This window comes from Phodopus roborovskii, unplaced genomic scaffold (assembly GCF_943737965.1).
Source record: "Phodopus roborovskii unplaced genomic scaffold, PHOROB, whole genome shotgun sequence".
Lineage (NCBI taxonomy): Eukaryota > Metazoa > Chordata > Mammalia > Rodentia > Cricetidae > Phodopus > Phodopus roborovskii.
Genome location: NW_026126514.1, coordinates 23,846,444 through 23,862,590, shown reverse-complemented (window position 1 = coordinate 23,862,590; position 16,147 = coordinate 23,846,444). Strand labels below are relative to the sequence as shown.

At 42.2% G+C, this 16,147-nt stretch overlaps 1 protein-coding gene across 2 annotated transcripts in view; it reads left to right on the top strand.

The window, feature by feature from the left end:
- The first annotated feature begins 1,870 nt into the window (after positions 1-1,870).
- Positions 1,871-16,147, top strand: part of Esr2 (estrogen receptor 2) — a 40,107-nt gene continuing 25,830 nt past the window's right edge. For both annotated transcript variants that reach the window (XM_051196011.1, XM_051196010.1), the window contains exons 1-3: positions 1,871-2,320; positions 3,287-3,459; positions 15,140-15,256. In XM_051196011.1, coding sequence (XP_051051968.1) covers positions 1,902-2,320; positions 3,287-3,459; positions 15,140-15,256 — 709 coding nt within the window. In that variant the 5' untranslated portion in view covers positions 1,871-1,901. The remainder of the gene's footprint in view (positions 2,321-3,286; positions 3,460-15,139; positions 15,257-16,147) is intronic.

Sequence of the window (16,147 nt, the reverse complement as noted above, 5' to 3'; positions counted from 1 at the left end):
TAGCTCAGTTTGGTCTTAGAGGAATTTTGTTATTTTGTTATTTTTATTTTTGTATAAGTCCTATATTGAGGGCTGCTTTTAAACTTTAGTTCAAATAGACTGACAAAGTCATACTATGGTCAGACTATGTGATACATTTCTCATTTTTGTTATTGTAGACTAGCATATTTGAGTATGTTAAAACTATAACTTGCTAATGTTCCCTTTTAGGGTTATTTTTTAGTAACAGCTTACAGTTGCTCTTATGGAGTTCTAGGGAAAATACCTTTATGTATTTCTGTGTTTTTAAATTTAGATATAATTTTGTGATTAATTATTGTGGTTGAGACCTGGAGACATGGCTCAGTAGTTAAGACCATTGGCTTCTTCTCCAGACGACTTCCTGGTGTCTCAGAGCCTTCTGCAACTGTAGTCCAAGGGGATCCTGGTACCTCTGTAGGCGCCAGGCACACAAGTGGTGCATAGCCATACAGCTGGCAAAACATCTATACATATAAAGTAAAATAACAATGTTTTAAAAAATTCTTGTAGTTGTCATCAGCAACAATAAAGTAATAAAGAATGAGAGAGGGTGTGGCTTTGTTAGAAGATGTAGGATCCTGGGTTCGATTCCTGTAGTGTGCAAACTCAGCATGGTGATGAATACATAAAACCCCAGCACTTGGGAGGGAGGTAGAGGCAGAGGGATCAGAAATTGAAGATCATCTTTGGTTATATAAGGTGTTTGAGGATGGCATAAGAACCTGTCTCAAAAAAAAAAAAAAATGAGATCTCTCTACACCTTACATTTCCACCCCTTGTAGGCAATATCTTTATATATCTTCCAGTATATACTTATAGTCCTATACTAATAAGTGTGTGTGCATTGCTAAGATAATATGAATACTTGAATTTTAAAAATTCTGCGTGTGTTAGAGACAGAGATAGAGACAGACAGACAGAGACATACAGAAACAGACAGAGAGAAGGCAAAAGAGTGGGCATATGGTGTGGTGATATATTATTTATGATTTATTAAAGCTTGTCTGGGGATTCAGAAAGCAAAGTCAGCCACAAGCCATAGAAGCCAGGCACACACCTTTAATGCCAGCAGCCAGAAGCTGGGAGGTGGTGGTCCACACCTTTAATCCTAGGACTCAGGATTAAGAGGTAGACAGAGCTCTGTGAGTCCAAGGCCACCCAGACCTACACAAGAGTGAATCAGTCTCCAAGAGAATTGTAGCGCACACCTTTGATCCCAGGACTCATAGGGGTGTGTAAGACAGGAGCAAGGTCTCTGAAGAGGCATTCATTCTCTAGCCACGCTGAGGCTTGGTGAAGAGCTTGTGGATCAGCCCTTTCAGCCTGAGTCAGAGGTAAGAGCTAGTGGCTAGTTGCTTTGCTTTTCTGAACTTCAGCTTGAACCCCAATATCAGTCTTTGGGTCTTTTTTTTTTTTTTTCCTGCTGCACACGGGCACTGCGGTATGTGTTTGCCTCCATAGACAGCTTTCAAGATATCTCACTTCCCACCATGGGTTCTGGGATTGAACTCATATCGAGCTTGAGCAGCAGACACTTTACCCACTGAGCCATCTTTCCTTTCCTCCCCTTCCCTCCCCTCCCCTCCCCTTCCCTCCCCTCCCCTTCCCTTCCCTTCCCTTCCCTCCTCCCCTTCCCTCCCCTCCCTTCCCTTTCCTTTCCTTCCCTTTCCTTTCCTCTGTTTCTCACTCTGTAGCCAAAAGCAAGTCTGGAACTAGAAGTCCTCCTGCCTCAGCTTCCTTGAGTTCTGGGGCTACAGGTAAGCACCATGGTCCCTAGCTAAAATGAATGTGTATTAATTACTCTTGTAGCTTGAACCAACTAAGCACCGTTTGCTTTCCTTTGCAGGCATTCCACCTGCCGGTAAGTCTTTGAGAACATAATGTCCGTCTGCACGTCTTCTCACAAGGATTTTTCTCAGCTGCTGCCTGTTCAAGACATGGATATCAAAAACTCACCATCAAGCCTTAATTCCCCTGTTTCCTACAACTGTAGCCAGACCATCCTACCGCTGGAGCATGGCCCCATCTATATCCCTTCCTCCTACGTAGAGAACCGTCATGAATACCCAGCTATGGCATTCTATAGTCCTGCTGTGATGAATTATAGTGTTCCCAGCAGTGCCAATAACCTGGAAGGTGGGCCTGTTCGACAGACCACAAGCCCAAATGTGTTATGGCCAACTTCTGGACACCTCTCTCCTCTAGCCACCCATTGCCAGTCGTCACTTCTGTATGCAGAATCTCAAAAGAGTCCTTGGTATGAAGCAAGATCACTAGAACACACCTTACCTGTGAACAGGTAAAGTCCTGTCTTCTAAATTGTGGATGGTGGCATGATCCTCACTTTACAGTTTAGTAAAGAACACATGTGCTGGACAAAGGTCTTTCTTTTGTAGCTTTCTTAGGATACCTGAGACATATTGCTCTGTCCTGTTCTGTTTTTATTAAACATTTGTGCTTATGGGGGAAAGTTCACTGTAATGGATGCTCTCATTATGCAACAAGCATCAAACTTATATCAATTTGGTTTGGGTGAGGGTGTTGGGTTTTAAATGTTTGTTTGTTTCTTACAGCCAGATTAGAGGCTTACTATAAAATGATGGGTTACTTACTGTTGATGACAAATTGTTTCCAAGATGAAAGTAACCATGGTAACACTACAACTTCCATGAAGTGGCCACGTGAAGCCAGGAAAGATAATGGACATAAGCTCTAGGGATGAGCTGAGGCAGTGCTTTGTAAGGACCAACAAGGAAAATTTCTGAAGTTAAAATAAATTGAACTCTAAATGCATGGCCAAATACGGGTTATTTCAGTCTAATTTTTAAGATTTTCAGTGTTAATGGCTGTGGAGGGAGAGGGTGGTATATGAATAAGTGGTAGGAAGAGATGGATTTCTGGAAGAAGAGTACTAAGTTATGGCACACTGACTTGTAAATGTATTTCCTGACCCCAGCATTCGAGAGGCAGAGACAGGCAGATCTCTGAGTTTGGGGCCAGCCTGGTCTACATAGTGTGTTCCAGGACAGCCAGGGCTGCACGGAGAGATCTTGTCTCAAAAAAACAAAACAAATAAAAAAGCATACTGAGCTCTTTGTGATCCGATGGCAGGTTTCTGGAACAGATTTATCCCTAATCCTAGAAGACACACTTCACGTTTGGCAAAGTTCAAGCTACTTGTTTATTTTATTTTTTTCTTTTTCTGGAAGCCCTTGCTCTCTCTTTTGTGTCCTTTTATAATGCCTGTTTTCTTTGCTTCCCCCAGAGAGACCCTGAAAAGGAAACTTAGTGGGGGCAGCTGTGCCAGCCCCGTTACTAGTCCGAGTTCAAAGAGGGATGCTCACTTCTGCGCAGTCTGCAGCGATTATGCATCTGGGTATCACTATGGCGTCTGGTCGTGCGAAGGATGTAAGGCTTTTTTTAAAAGAAGCATTCAAGGTACAAGACTACGACACACCACTTCTTTAGTTTTCACACTTTGGCTTGCAAGCAATTTTGCAGAGATGGCCTGATGTAAGTGTTGCTGTTGGCCTGGCTGGTACAATTCATGAAGCTGAGCAGCTCAGATGAACAAACATGTGTGTTAGGAGGTGGACTGAGTGGGGGTGTATGGGTCCTTGGATTGCATGTTTCTACCCCAGAACCTCAAGATTATAGAGGTCAGTTTACCAGTATGTCACCTAACTGGGCAAGGGGGATGTTTAGAAAAGGAAGGAAGATATCTGTTTACGACCCTGTCAAGATACTGCTTGGAAAAAAAATCTGTGCTCACTGGGAGCTCTGAGAGGTATCTGTCTGTCTATCTGTCTTTATTCCTTCTTAGGTTTAATATAGGGCATGCTTATGTCATGATGGTGGGCTGTCTCCTGAGGGAAGAGAATAACTATAATGTATGGAAATGATCAGAAATGAGGAATTAACTATAGTGGACTCTGAGAAGTGGGTCATCCTTGGATTGATGGAGTCGCCTTTACAATCCCCTAGTTTTTACTCTGGCATCAGACTATCTTCTTGGCCTTCACTAGAGTCTTTGCTGGCAGTTATTTACTTTCTGTTATTGTGTGTGTGTTGGGAGGAGGGCACACACATGGCGATACAGAGTAATGTGCTGGAGTTGGTTCTGGCCTTCACTATGTGGGTGGGTCTCAGGGCTTGAACTCAGATTGCCATGCTTGGCAGCAAGTGCCTTACCCCACAGAGCCTGTGGGGTTTGTGTGTGTGTTTGTTACCATTTTTAAATGAACTTTAAAGCTGCGCACACTGGCTTCAAGGCTACTCAGCCTGACTGTCTTCGTTACTTCTACCTCACTGGTCGCCTCTCCTCCCAACCCTCATGTATTGAAGTCACTTATGTGTGTGGAAGGGTGCATGTGCATGGAGAAGCACATGTATGCATATGTGCATGTGTGTGGAAGGGTGCATGTGTATGTGTGGAGGAACACATATACATATGTGTGTAGTGGTGTGCATATGTAGGAGCACATATGCGTGTGTGTGTGTGCGTGTGTGTGTTGGTCACAGATAAACATGAGGTATTCTCTTCTATTGTTCTCAACTTTATTTATAGAACACAATTCTACTTTATATGTGTTAAGATTTAGCCTGCGTGTATGTTGTGTACCATGCATATGCCTGTTATCCAGGGAGGTAAAAAGAAAGCATCACATTCCTTGGAACTGGAGTTCTACATGGTTATGAATTGCCATGTGGGTGTTGGGAATTGAACCTGAGTCCTCTGTAAGAGCAGCCAGTGCCCTGAATCACTGAACAGCCTCCCCAGCTCTTTCATCATTGTTTGTTGAACCTGGAGTTTGTGGATTAGACTGGGCTGATTGCCCAGGCAAGCTATGGGGATCCTGCTGTGTCTGCCTCCCACTGTTGGGATTACAGGCGTGGAACTCTGAATCTGAGTCTCTGGGCTTTCCCACGAACACTTGACTCAGCCGCTTTCCCATTGGCTTCTTTCTGTTCCGTTACTCTGTCCTCTCCCTTGCAGCTTCCTCTCAGGCGATCCCTGGCCTTTTCTGCCCAGTTTTCAGCTAATTAATAACAACATGGGATTATTAGTGTGAGAGTGACAAGTTAACTTGTCCACTGGCTATCCTAGATTAATAGGACACTTACCACAAGCAGAGAAACACTGGTGACTCCAGAAAGGCTGGGGATTGGCGTGGGGTAAAGCGCCATCTCTCTGTCTCTATGGCTCCCTGTACAGATGGCCACCTGTTTGTCCTGGCTCTTTATTACCCCTACGAATTTACCACCACCCTGTGTCCTCTTCCATGCAGTGGAAGTACTCATGGAGTGGTAGTGGTGAAATATATTCACTAAGTATTTTTATTTGTAGTCACTGCAGCAATAGCGGTGGTCTGAATGGAGAGGTCAGAGGCAAACTCTTGTCTCCAGGGTCTCGTGACGGAAACTTTTACCAGCCGAGCCATCTAGCTGGCCCCACCTCACTTTTTGAGACAAGCCCCCCCCCACCAAGTTAGAACTCACAATTTGGTTAGGATATCTGCCCACTGGGCTCCAGGGATCTTCCTGTTTCTGCCTCCCCAGGTGGGGTTGTAGAGCGCAGCATCCTGCCTCACTGGTCACATAGGCACCGGGGACCCAAACTCAGTTTCTGTAGCCAGCTCTTTACTGATTGAGTCATCCTCTAGGCCTCGAGTCCTGTATCTTTCTGAGACTCCAGAATTACTTCTCAAGGAATCTTTTACCTATTGCAAGTAGCTATAGCCTTTAAAAAGAAGCCACTCTCTTTTGCCGGCAGGAAATACATAGCAGCTTGGAATATCTGTGGACCTGGAGGATATAGCTGCCCATTGTTGACGATACAATTTCCTCCTTACTCTTTTCTGTCATGGCAGCCAGGGTGCCATATTCTAAATATGCACAAAGGAAAGTTAGTGCCCAAACAATTGTTTAATGCCCATACAGTCCTTTCACTGGATTCTGTGTTTTTGGCACAGGTAGTTTTCAGTAATTAAAAATTGCTGCTTAGTTTCTTAAAACAGCCTCAGATGGGCCAGGATGTTACACCAGTAGTTTCAGAAGTTGACTGCATTGAACTTTAACTTTTATTTTAATCTTTGAGACAAAGTCCTAGGTAGCCCAGGCTGACCTTGAACCCATTACTTAGCCAAGACTGAACCCAGGGCTTTCTCATGCAATCAAGGAGGCAAACTCTCTACCAACTATGCTATGCCCTAACTCACAATGTGGGTTTTAACACTTAACATCCTTTCACTTTCATAGTTTCAACTTTCCTTGCCAGCTTGTTTGGTAAGCGGCTTGCCCATGCAAGCACCGGAGGCTGTGTGTACTGGGTCTCTCATCAGCACCGGCCTTGCTGACCTCTTCAGATAATGAGTCATCAGACTCCAAATCCTGCTGTTTCTCTTCTGGGCTACAGAGCACAGAGAAGGGATGGTGGAGGGAGGCTACTTGTCACTTCTGGTCCAAATTAAGGCATAGCTCTTTTTGTTTTGTTTTCGAGACAGGGTTTCTCTGTGTAGTCTTAGCTGTCCTGGAACTCGCTCTGTAGACCAGGCTGGCCTCAAATTCACAGAGATTTGCCTGCCTCTGCCTCCTAAGTGCTAGGATTAAAGGTGTGCACCACCACTGCCAGGTAGCTTAGCTTATTTTTAAAAGCTTCCTTTCAACAAATATCAGAGAAGCTGTGAATTAGGTTATGTGCCACGGGGGAAGACAATGCAATGTATTGTGTTTTGTTCAATGCTGGAGCACAACAGATTCTTGAAAGAAGAATTTATAAAAAAGTATGTGGGCTCACACTATGTATGCATAGAGCTTCATGTATATGTGTGTAGGTGTATTTGTATATGTGTTCATACGTGTGAGTGTGTACACATGCCCACCTGGAAGCCAGACGTTGACATTGGGTATCTTTTTCAATTGCTCTCCACCTTATTTTTGGAGGCAGGGTTTCTTACTGAATCACCCAGAGAGCTAGAGGTCCCTCCTGTACCCAGTGCTGGCGTTTTAGGCATGTTCCTGGCTTTTACATTGATGCTGGGGCACAAACGTGGGTCTTTCATGCTGTGTGACTAAGCCATCTTAAGCTTGTCCTCTGACCAAGCCATGTTCCCAGCCTTGTGTTCTTGTTCACATCATTTGGTTGGCAAGCATTTCTTTGTTATTGAAGTTCTAAGAGTCTTTCTCACAGCTCTGAACATTCAACCTTATAGATAAATTGCTTTGTCTTTACTGTTGAGGAGATTATCAGTTATTTTTATTGTTCATGTAATAGTATGATTTATATTTTTTATAAAACATTGAAACAATGTGTTTGTTTGAATGTTGTATTAGAACAAACAGGTAGGGTCAGGGTGTCATGTCAATATTTAAAGGTCTTCTCGCCCACTCCTTCTTCCCCCTTTATGTAGCCCAGGCTGGCCACAAACTTATGGCTAGCCTTAAACTCCTGAACCTCCTGCTTCCATCTCACAAGTGACTGCATTGCATATTTGAGTAACTATAACTGGCTTAATGTTGAAAATTCTCGAGAGTTTTCTTCTCAACTATTTCTTAGAAAGGCACAAAAATGATTTTTCTATTAGTGGGAAGTGAATGGGTTTTGTTGTTTTGTTTTGAGGCAGGGTCTCTCATAGCTGGGCTGACTTTGAACCCATGACCTTGAACTTCTGACCGTGCTGCGATTATAGGAATGTGCTGTCACACGGTACTGAGAATGGAACCAGGGCCTTGTACGTGAGTCAGGGACTCTAACAAACGAGCCACATCCGCAGTCCCCTGAGAATTTTGTTTTGTGTTTTCACCAAACTCTTGATAATGCAGAGTATCCTGTCAGCTCTGATTTTTTTTTTTTTTTTAAAGATATGGCCTTGCAAAGCTGTTCAATTTGACCTTGAACTCACTGTGTCACAGGCTTTAAGCCTCTATCTCCCAAACTGACTTTACATGTGACATGCAGAAATATCTAATCTTTAAAGGGTCAAATTTTACCAACTTTGATAGTCTTAAATATGGTTTCTAAGTTTTAGGTTTTTTGACATTGGGAAATTATATAAATTGTAGTTAATTTGTATGGTTGACTTCTACATGCTATTTAATTGAAAAAGAAACACTTTGGCATATTGAATAAGAATCAAATGTACTGATTTCTAAAATACATTTTTTTCCCCCTATTTTTTGTTGATTTAAACCTTTGGTGGTTTTTTTTTTTTTTTTCCTTTCACTGATTTAAAATATGAGAGCTGGGCTGCAGATACGGGTCAGCTGCAAAGAGAGTTCCAGGCTAGCCTGAGCTACAGCACAGCCTGGTTTCAAGGGGAAAGGCAGTGTAGTAGTTTAATTTGAAATATAACTTACACACAGTAAAATTTTCTTATTTATATCACCCATGTTTCTAAGTTTTGAAAATATGTTATGTAGCCAGCACCATAATAAGGACATGCGTGTTATCAAATGAAATCCGCTCCCGTTTCACACTATTTCCCCAGGCTTGTGGAACATCTGGTGCATTTTCTGTCGCTATGGTTTTGTCTCCCTTAGCCAGTCATACGAGAGCATCATAAGGTACACAACTGGGTGGGGCTGTAGCTCAGTTGGTAGAGTGTTTAGAGTGTTTGTCTAGCATGCATGAAGCCCTGGGCTCAATCCCTATTCTTGGGAGATAAAGGCAGGAAAAAAATCACAAGTCCAAGGCTATACTCACTGACATAGCAAGATTAAGGCCAGCCTGGGCTACGTGAGTCTCTCTCTCTTTTAAGTATATGGCCCCTTGTGTTTGCTTCTTTCCTTTACTATAATGCTGTGCTGCTGAAAGTATCGTATCTTGTTGCATAGACACACTGCAGTTTGTTTAGCCTTTCATTTGGGTGCTTTTCAGTTTTGTGTGGCTTTGTATAAAAACCACTCTGGATATTTATCTTTTGTTGCAATTTAGAATAATTTTATTAAATGACTTCTCATTCTTAAGAATTAAGAAAAGTGGAGATTTGTTATACCTATGAAGGGTCTTACTATGTAGCTAGCCGTGGCTGTCCTTGAACTCAGTGTGTGGTCATGCTGTCTCAAACTCATAGAGATTTGTCTGCCTCTGCCTGAAGGAAGCTTTTGTTGTTAATTTGTTTACTTATTATTTGTGTGTATGTACATGTGTAGCGTGTGTGTGTATGTATATGTGTGTATGTGTGTAGTGTGTATGTGTATGTAAGTGTATGTATGTGTGTGTGCATGTGTATGTGTATTTGTATGTGTGTATGTGTATTTGTGTATGTATATGTGTATGCATGTGTATGTATATGTGTGTGTGCATGTGTATATATGTGTTTGCATGTGTATGTATATGTGTGTGCATGTGTATGTATATGTGTACATGTGTATATGTGTGTGTATGTATATGTGTATGTATATATGTAGTGGGTGTAGTATATGTATATGTGTGTGCATGTGTATGAGTATGTATATGTGTGTAGTGTGTGTATGTATGTATATATATGTATATATGTATGTGTGTATGTATAAGTGTATAGTGTATGTATATATGTGTGTGTGTGTGTGCATGTGCAGCATGTCAGGCTTGTGGGGGATCAGAGGGTAGCAAGCAGGAGTTGGTTTTCTCCTTCCACCATGTGGATCTAGGGCCCACTGAGCCATCTTGCCAACCCTGTTTTTGGCTTTTTAAAAAAATTATTGTGCATGCTTGTAGAGGTAGGTGTGTGTTTCGGGGGAGGAGAAAGTTCAGGTACTTACATACCACTTATGGAGCTTAGAGGCCAGCTCTAGGCATTGATGCAGCTCATGGGACTTATACATTGAGTGTGTTTGATGTATAAGTTGTTGTAATCCTGCAACCCAGGGGGAATCTTTGTAATTGTTTTCATATCAGGAAACATTTTATTTGTGCCTTTTTTATTTGTTTTGTTTTGACTCTTCCCTTGGTAGCCCAAGCTATTCTGAAACTTGTTATCTAGCCCACTCACAATCAGTGGTGGTATGTGCCTTTAATCCTATCCCTTGGGAGGTAGAGGCAGGCAGATCTCTGTGAATTCGAGACCAGCCTGGTCTACAAAGTGAGTTCTAGACAGCCAGGATTGGATAGATAAACTCTATTTCAAACAAAGAGACAGACATTAGCTCACAGTCTTCCTGCTTCAGCCTTCCCAGTACCAGAGTCAACCATGTTCTTCATGACTTGGCTTTATTTGTACATCTTATACAGTTTCATTCATTTTCCCCAGGTGTTTCTGGCTTCTGAACATGTGCTCACAGTGTGCACCCTGTCCTCCTCCTCCCTCTTTCTCCTTTCTCTGAGTTCACACTGATCCTTGCTGTCCTCTTATATCACAAAGCTGGGTGACATGTTATTTAGATAAACCCAATAATGTCGCAAATAATAAGATAACCCTTTTCTTATTGTAAGACAATATTTCTTATTGTAAAAACTCACTTTTTTCTTATGAAGTTTTATATCCCCACTCCCAAGACAGGGTTTATCTGTGTAGGTTTGGAGCCTGTCCTGGAACTTGCTCTGTAGACCAGGCTAGCTTTGAACTTACAGAGATCTGCCTGGCTCTGCTTCCAGAGTGCTGAGATTAAAGGTGTGCACCACCACGCCCATCTGAAGTACTTTTTTGCATCTAATTTAGTGTTGAACTGTCCCTCCTTTAGTTAGTGTGGAGCAGCATGTGCTCTGACAGTGGCATTTGCTGTTGTTTTGTTTTAGAGACAGGTCAGGTTGGCCTTGAACTTGCTATGTAGTTTAGGATGACCTTGAACTCTGGATCCTCCTGTCTCCACCTCTCAAATGCTAAGATTTACAGGCATGCACCATCATATCCAGTTCTGGTAACTGAATGGACCCAAAACCAACCAAACAAATTAATTCACCCTTGGATTCTATTTTTTTTAACTCATTGATAGGGTTCTTTTGGGGTAATATTTTCTAGGCTGTTTTTACTAAGCATGTTTATATTATTGAACCTTCTGGTCCATTTTTAAGGCAAAAATATCTTCATATATATGTATGCATATATATATATATATATATATATATAATTTTTTGAGATTATAATTGCATCCTTTTCCTCCTTTCCTTTACTCTCTTCAGTCCCTCTCACATGCCTCTGTACTTTCCTTCAAATTCATATATAAAAATCCTGGCTGCTCTTCCAAAGGACAGGGTTTCAATTCCTAGCAACCACCAGGCAGCTCACCATTGTCTGTAACTCTGTTCCCAGGATACCTGATACCCTTTTCTGGCTTCTATGGGCACTAGTACACACGTAGTGCACATATACACATGTAGGTATTCACACAAGCACATATAAATCTTATAGCTATCTGTGCATATGTATATATATACATATATATATATATACATCTGTGCATATATACTACATACATACACACATACACATACACACACACACACACACACACACACACACACACAACATATATGTCTCACTATTCAGCCCTAGTTGGCCCGGAATTCACTCTTTAGAACACAAAACCAGCTTTGTGGCTTTGAACTCACAGCGATCCACCTGCCTCTGGAGTGCTGGGATTCAAAGTGTACACCGCCATGCCTGGCTTATAAAAGACTCCATCACATAGTTTAGAGAGAAATTTGGAATCGCAGATGCATTCTTCCTGGCTTGGAAGAAAGCTGACAGCACTCTGTGTACTAAACAACGAGCTGGACTTGCCTGTAGGAGCAAGGGCAGTGTGCAGTCAACAGACAGCAAGGCATGGTTCCCGAGTCCGATGACAAGGTACTGACTCTACCAGTAACTCAATGAACGAGGAAAACCTTGAGCTATAGCAGTTGAGTGAATAGTAAGCCATATTTTTAAAAGAAAGCCAATAGAAACATTTAGTTATTTATATTTTAGTGTCTTACTGTTATGTAGCCCAGGCTAGCCCTGAAGTCTTTCCACTCCCAAGTGCTGTGATTACAGATGTGCTTTACAGTCTGTATTTGTTTTTAAGGAATCTCATACTTAAAATATGTATGATATAAAAAAGACTTTTACCCCGGAACTGTTTGGGGGAAATGTTGTCAACATAGTTCATCACTCAGAATACTTTAACACGTGTTTCCTATGCAGCCATTGTCAAATGGGTGTCAGGTGGGAAACTAACACACGCCTAAATGCTCAGACTCGGAGGTTTTCGAATGCTCTCCCCCCAGCACAGGGCTCAAGAGCAGGAACTGTCTGTGAGTTTAGGTGTCATGTCTCTAGTCTCTGTCCTTTAGAACTTGTATTATTTCCATTATCATGAAACTTTGGAAGACTGTCAGAGCTTGTATTATTTCCATTATCATGAAACTTTGAAAGACTGAGCCACCATCTTGCATAAGGTCCCTCTCTCTGGCTTTGTCTGATCTTCTGTCCTAGACTCTGTTTGCATTATTAGTAGGGACAGCCCAGAGCTGCTGCTGTGTTCATTAGCTCCTTTCAAGTGGTACATGATTTCAATTTGTTCTGTTGCTAGTGGCCTCATTTTGATGATTTGATTAAGGCACTGGCTGCCAGGCATCCATTCTGTAAAAGTACTCCCTTTTCCCCCTTTGTAAAGAATGTTTTTGCTGGGAAACCTTTTGAGCCCAAGTAAATAATGGTATTCTTCATTAAGTCAATGAATTAATCTGTATCAGTATGACTTACGGGTTCTTATTTTCTGTATTAGGTTGTTATCATTATTTTTTGAGGCTCACATTATCTCAGATCTGGCCAGCAGGAGTCCTTAAGCTTACTCCTGTCTTTTCAATATGTTCCTGCAATTCTTTGGGCATTGCTATCCTTCCTAGCACAAAATGTTTCAGGCTCGCTGTGCATGATACCTGTCCTAGTTCTGAAATAAGCTGTTTTTTCATGAAACCCTGATTCCCCTTACAGTAATAAAAGATCTGAGTGCTCCTTTCTCACTGCCCTTAGAAGATCCTTACACCAGGTCCTCTCAGGGGATGGAGTTAGAGAACAGATTTATGAATATATCAGTGTACACATATGCATAGACATGCGTTCATCTAAGTTCCCATTTCTCTCTCTCCTCTCTCTCTCCCTCTGTGTGTGTGTGTGTGTGTGTGTGTGTGTGTGTGTGTGTGGCCATATTAGAGATGTTATCTTGTGGTTGTATGTGTATATTTGTTTGTGAGGGATGCATGTGCACATGTGTGGAAGCCAGAGGTCAACATTGGGTGTTGTTTTCTATTGCTGTTCACCTTCATTTATGAGATAGTTTCTTTGGCGAACCTGGGCAACACTGATTAGTGAGACTGGCCAGCCATTGTTTGGGTATCCACCTCTCTTCAGCCCTGCCTCTCCACCATCCTCCAGTCCCCAAGAAGCTATCTTTTTAAAAAGGGCTTTTAAAAAAGTGTTTTGTGTTTTTGTGGGTTTTTTTTTTTTTTTTTTGATATGTGCATGAGTGTTTTGCCTGCATATATATCTATACCTGTTCTCCTCAGAGACCAGAAGAGGGCATTGGACTCCCTGGAACCAGAATTACATTAGGTTGTAGGTCTTCATGTAAGTGCTAGGAATTGAACCTAGGTCCTCTGGAAGAGCAATCAGTGCTCTTAATTGTTGCCCTATTTCTCAAGCTGAGAGAAGTTATCTTTTGCAATAAAAATCAAATTAACCATAGTTTGAGTAAGTATACTTACTCAAGGAAAAACAGACTAAGAAAAGCTTGAAAAACATTGTATTTTACATATTTATTTAAGTTGAATTATATATTATGTTATACATTTGGAGTTAGTTTTCAAATTATCCTTTTAACATGTGTTAAAATACATGTAGAACTCTGTGCCTGATATAAAGAGTAGGAAAGGAAGTAGCCAGAGCTCAAGCAATGATGAATCAACCTCCTGGCCCCTCTGAAGGGGCTCTGCAATCACGACTCCTTGACTCTCTCCAGGGCCAAGATGCTCCTAGCTTTTACTTTCCTTGCTGTGGTTTGACCACAAATGCATGTCTTCCTGTTAATGGGATTGTCTTACTTTGCCCAGGCTGGCCACTAAGGTGGTATGTAGCAGAGGATGACCTTAAACTTGATTTTCCTGTCTTTATCTCTGAAGTGCTGACTGATAAAGGCAGGTGCCACCATGCCCAGCTTTATGAATGCTGGGGGTTGAGCCCAGGCTTCATGTATGCCAGGAAGGCACCCTTCCAGCTGAATTACATCATCAGCTTTAGAATTCCATATTCTATAAATGGCCTCTTCTCCCATGTGTTCTTTGACAACTTTTTTTTGTTTAATTTTATGATTTGCTCATTTACATGTTTCACTCATTGCTGATATTATAAGTCTGGTCATCACAGACACCACATGAGACGTGCAGGTTACTTTGTTTATTAATGTAATGCAATTAAGAAATAAGAGCCTGGAGTGATGGCTCTGTTAAGAGTGCAAGCTGCTTTTTCAGAGGACCCAAGTTTGCTTACCATGTCAGGCAGCTCACAACCACCTGTAACTCTTTCTAGGGAATCCAGTGCTCTCTGGTCTCCATAGACCCCTGCACATAACACAGACACACAGACACAGACACAGACACAAATACAAAACAATAAAAGCAAACCTTTATGATTTAGTCCAAAAGGACACCTGCTGCCAAGCCTGATGACCTGAGTTAAATGCCCAGGATTCACAGAAGGGAGAGAGAACCAATTCTTGTAAGACCTTTGACCGACATCCCCTCTCTCTCAGAATAAACAAACATAAAGTTAAATAAACCAGATTAAATTAAATTTTAAAAAAGCTGGGTGGTAGTGGTGCACACCTTTAGTCCCAGCACTCAGGAGGCAGAGGCAGGTGGATTTCTGTGAGTTCAAGGTCAGTCTGGTCTACAGAACTAGTCCTAGGACAGCCAGAGGTACACAGAGAAATCTCACCTTGAAACCTCCCTCCCCTCAAAAAATTAAACAAGCATTTAAAGAACAATAACACACCATGCTGGGCATATAGTGCAGTGGTAGTGTCTTTGCTGGGCATGCATGAAATCTTGGGTTTAATCCTTAGTACCAAAAGGTACCTAAATATCTTCTTTTGGTGCTACTGCATGGTGTTATTGGTGTCTTCAACCAAAATGCCTCATTAATCACCCCTTTTCTTGCTGTAGGACATAATGATTATATCTGTCCAGCCACAAATCAATGTACCATAGACAAGAACCGGCGTAAAAGCTGCCAGGCCTGCCGACTTCGCAAGTGTTACGAAGTAGGAATGGTCAAGTGTGGTGAGTGTTCACTTCCCTTTTATTGTAGTAGGTGCCTGTGAGAGCCAAGGAACTGGACATGTATCCTGGCCGTGAGGAGACTTAGGACATGGGAATTGTCTTTAGGGATTTGTGTTCATCAATACACACTGCTTATTCCTGGGTAAGTGAACAAGCACAGGACAAAGATTTCAGAGCATCAGAGGCCAGAGGCTCGCACAGCTTGGAGTGAAGAAGAGGACTCTGTGTAGGTTGGGGGACTTCTAGCCAGGTGAACAGTGACATATAAACGTCCACAGTTAAAGCTTGTGACAGGAAAGCAGAACGTCTTGTGGGTCACTCAGGTGACTGTGAGGAAGATGCGATCCTGTCTGTCCACTTGCTTTCTAGAAGGAGGGGAGTATATGATTCAAGGAGGAACTACAGCCTGTAGACAGCATCTGAAGGAGCACTCCCGCAGGAAGAGCAGCAGTCTGTAGACAGCGTCTCGTCTTTGCTTCTCTTTTTGCTGACTGCTTATTTAGCGTCAGCTCTCTAGCCCTTGGGTTTATCTCTGAAACAGAGCTATCTGCTTGTTTGGGTTTTGAGAGGAGCAGAAAGCAGACAAGTGGGAACCCTGGTGCGGTGTCTGGCGCTCCGTCCCAGCTTCCCTTAGCTCTCCTATTGAGATAGTGCTTATGAATCATGGCTCTGGCACAGTGTGATTTTCCCAGGCTCAATACAGAGGTGTAAAGAATTGATCACATAGGCCAGTGATGTAGCTCACACCTGTGATCTCAGGCTACATCACTGGCCTATGTGATCAATTCTTTACACCTCTATATTGAGCCTGTGGGTCTGAGTCCAGCCTGGATGATAGAGTGAGACTCTGAAACAAAACAAAGCACGACGTGTTGAGGCATTCTAATCTCT